This window comes from Anneissia japonica, unplaced genomic scaffold, assembly GCF_011630105.1.
Source record: "Anneissia japonica isolate Jap-2015-1 unplaced genomic scaffold, ASM1163010v1 scaffold573_len2283161_cov171, whole genome shotgun sequence".
Lineage (NCBI taxonomy): Eukaryota > Metazoa > Echinodermata > Crinoidea > Comatulida > Comatulidae > Anneissia > Anneissia japonica.
In genome coordinates this window covers 1,515,227-1,518,893 of record NW_022719802.1, presented here as the reverse complement: position 1 = coordinate 1,518,893, position 3,667 = coordinate 1,515,227, and the positions used below count along the sequence as shown (strand labels likewise).

The window sequence follows — 3,667 nt, the reverse complement described above, 5'->3', positions numbered from 1 at the left end:
CCATGGTAAATATTTTAGATACACCACTGACCAAAGTACAGTAGGCACTTATTTTATACTCATGATACCTGGTGAATAGGAAATGTGCTGGAAACATCCTCCGCAAAAAAATTTGGCATAAAAATCCGTTCATTTTGGAAAATAAATAAGGGCCTGCAGATTTTGCCGAAAATTAAGTTTTGACCTAATCTTAATCATGTGTAGTGACGACCCACTGGATGTCACACTGCAACGACCCCGGATTCCCTGGGTTAGTCCATCTGCGCAGACAGACGCGTTTATCGGCCTCTGCACTGCACGGCCAACCCTGGGAAGCCCTCGGAGAATGGACGTCACTTTAAGTCAAGAGCTCATTCAAGCAACACAAACGATTATAATAATAACTTTATTTATCCACGGGTACTCATTTCAATTATTTTTACAAAGGTTGGTCTTCAAAGAGGCTGTGTTCTTAAACTACTGATATGATAAAAGAAAGGGAAAACAAACATGGAAAAGTGAAAACCTACCAACTGTAAAAATTAGGAACTAAATACTACTTTTAAACAATTTCAAATTTGAAATAATAAAATCTGCGGTTTCAAAAACTGGTCAGGTTTGACACAATATTTTTAAAAGCCCAAGCGAGAAACCAATACCGATACCTTTTGGCTATTTACAATATATGTAAACAATGTATAATTTATAATTACGATTCTGCGCATATGCAGTACAAATTTTAGCTGGTTTTTGGGGTATCATCCATCAATTAAGTATATGGGTCCAGTAAATCAAAATTTGACAAACTGGGTTTACAGTAAACTGGGTTTTCGTTCGGCAAAATGGCATTCGGCAAACTGGGTTTCGGCAAAGTGGACTCGGCAATCTGGGGATAGTAATCAAAGTTTCGGAAAACTGGTCAGATGTCCTAGGCTAGTAGTAGCTACTCTAGCTATGCCAGGACCGTCAGACACTAGCCTAGCTAGCCTCGGCCCTAATATTACTAGACCTACACTAGCCCACAATTTTGTATTAGGGCCTAGTAACTAGAGAATACTGTAAGCTAGGTGACCTGAATACAGATCATTTCGGTCGTGCCTGCATTTCGGTCACGCCTTATTGTTATGCATTTTGGTTGCGGTTCACAGCCGCGGTATGGAACGATTGTTATTGTTTTGAAATAGTTTCAATTTTAGCATTTTTAGGTACAATTATTATGTAGTGTTGTATATTTATAAACAATGTTTTTTTTTTACTTGCGATTCCCAGAAGTAAAAGTGATGTTTACAGCTACAGTATAGGCCTAGTAGTATTAATTATCGAATTTCTGAATGTTTCTAAAGGGAGGCCGCCTAAATTACAGTAGGCTACACATCTATAGCTTAAGTTTAAAATATAGCCTATAGCTTTGAACATACTGCAATGAATATAAAATTTGAGATTATAAAATTAGAAAATAAAGAAGAAAATGTTATACAAATCATGTCATCAGCTGGACGTTTTTCATTAGTAAGCAATCTACATCATTAAATCGTGCATAAAGAGAAAAAGAAAAAATGGCAATGATAAATATAGAAATCATTATTAAAAAAAAGTATGTTGTATATTGAACACAACACAATATAATACAAAAAAAAAATGCAAAATATGTAGCTTGATTGTATCTTTTATTTTCTCTCTTGTAGTAAATTAAAAACGTTTGTTCATCATCAATTTCATTTTTATTTAAAATTACTCATCGGCAGTCGCCTTGTTTCGCTAAACCAAGGCATACAAAATCTCTCCTAAATATACTGTATATAAACCATACCTTTTAACATATCTTTTTTATTTATTTATTTATTTCTACAAAACACCTGAGGGAGAAGCAATATGTACAGAACAGCGCATTAAAAACCATCAAAGACAATACAATTAAAATGGTGGTAATAAATTATAAATACTATCAAAATCATTAATACATAAAAGATATTTGACACTGCCACATAATATACAGTAGGCCTACAGTACCTTGATTTAAACAATTATTTTTAAAATACAACTTACAATAAAAAATAGATTTAATGAAATAACGATCAGTAAAAGAAAATTCATTACTAACACGAGAGACAAGAGTACCCTTAATCGAAGAACTTAAAACTGGAAGCGGAGTTATTACTAAAGATTGGCGATATATATATAAGGTCGAACTGAAAGCATTTTATTAGGTACGACCTAAATTAATGAGGTAACAGGAGTGCTCTGACAAAATTTTGATTGCCTTACATTAAAATACATGTTTTTACTTAACAATTTATAATTTTAAACTAGGTATAAAAAAGTCAATCTTAAACATAAATAAACCGCATTTTAACATATTTTGTACATACGTTTTTATTTTAACAATATATAATTTGAAAACCAAAAAGATCCAGATTAATCTCAGATAAGAAAGCTTAATATACTCCAAGTATTTATAATTTAGATTGTATATTTGCAATACTTTTTTCCCCTTTATTTTCCTCTAGTCTCCAGAGATCTCCTGCCGTATACGTTATAATAATGTTAACTCTTTCCCATTCACATACTGTAGTCATAAAAGGCAGTTTCGGTAAAAAGAAAATACTGTAATACCAATTGATGTTTAAATAAACTGTACAATTAGTCAAAAAGTAGTAAAATAAAAATGACTGATTTCGTGCTTACCAAACGGCAGGCCTAGCTAGGCCTATAGGATTATTATACATTCGCGGTCACGCCTTCGGCGCTCCATACACCGCGACCGAAATGCATAACTAAAACAGCGCGACCGAAATGCAGGCGCGACCGAAATGATCGGATACCGGTGACCTAACTGTAGGTCCTAGCTAGGACTATGTCTCCAGAGCCTAGGCCTAACTAAAGCTTATTATTATATAGAGGGCAAGGTGGCCTATCTATATAGTATAGGCTAGGCTAGCTAGTCCCTCGCCTATAATAGGCTCGTACACTTCTCTAAAACTCACCATCTTGCATACAAATTCGTGTTGAATCTGTAGAGTCACCTTCGATCTTTGACAGAAATGTATTTATTACCTCTTCCCTCTCGATTTTGGTAGTTTTGCCACTAAGGAGTGATTCTAGAGTTGCAGAAGGCATCTTTAAAGATTACTTCCGCGGTTTGTTTACAAAAATGTATGTTTGCTATAATAAAATGACGTTTGGCGGTCCAGATCGATTATTGATTATAATGTCCATTAGAGCAACGGGAATTCTTCGCTAATGTGCCATTTTAGAGGTTTAGAAATCATGAAAAAAAAAAAAAAGTTTTACATATGTAATTTTATGCCATATAACAACTGTAATAAACATTCAGCACGATAATCAGGGCATTTTAAACGTTTATTTAAGCATTCGATTTTCAGTGCTGTAACAAGCAAATATTTCAAGAATCATCTCCGCTTTTTTTGTAACGGAGATGATATACTATGTGACTTAGTAAATTTAAATAGATTGTACTGTATAATATAGGATCAGTGTGACCCATGTGTGACCACTCACAATTTTTGATATACCCAATGTCTGGGTCGAAATTACCCAAGATTCAGCAAAAATTGCCCAAAATTACCGAAGCTTCCTGAAAATGCATTAAAATTTGAAAAATACGTGTTTTTCGCCTGTATAGTTTCCCTTTTAGTTCAATTTATAAACCAATTTTTTATTGTAATTT

General features: G+C 33.8%; 1 protein-coding gene across 2 annotated transcripts in view; it reads right to left on the bottom strand.

Annotated features, from left to right (window-relative positions):
• LOC117110981 (NHL repeat-containing protein 2-like) overlaps positions 1–3,146 on the bottom strand; it is a 15,666-nt gene extending 12,520 nt beyond the window's left edge. For both annotated transcript variants that reach the window (XM_033253834.1, XM_033253835.1), the window contains exon 1: positions 2,964–3,146. In XM_033253834.1, coding sequence (XP_033109725.1) covers positions 2,964–3,096 — 133 coding nt within the window. In that variant the 5' untranslated portion in view covers positions 3,097–3,146. The remainder of the gene's footprint in view (positions 1–2,963) is intronic.
• Between the last annotated feature and the right edge of the window lie 521 nt (positions 3,147–3,667).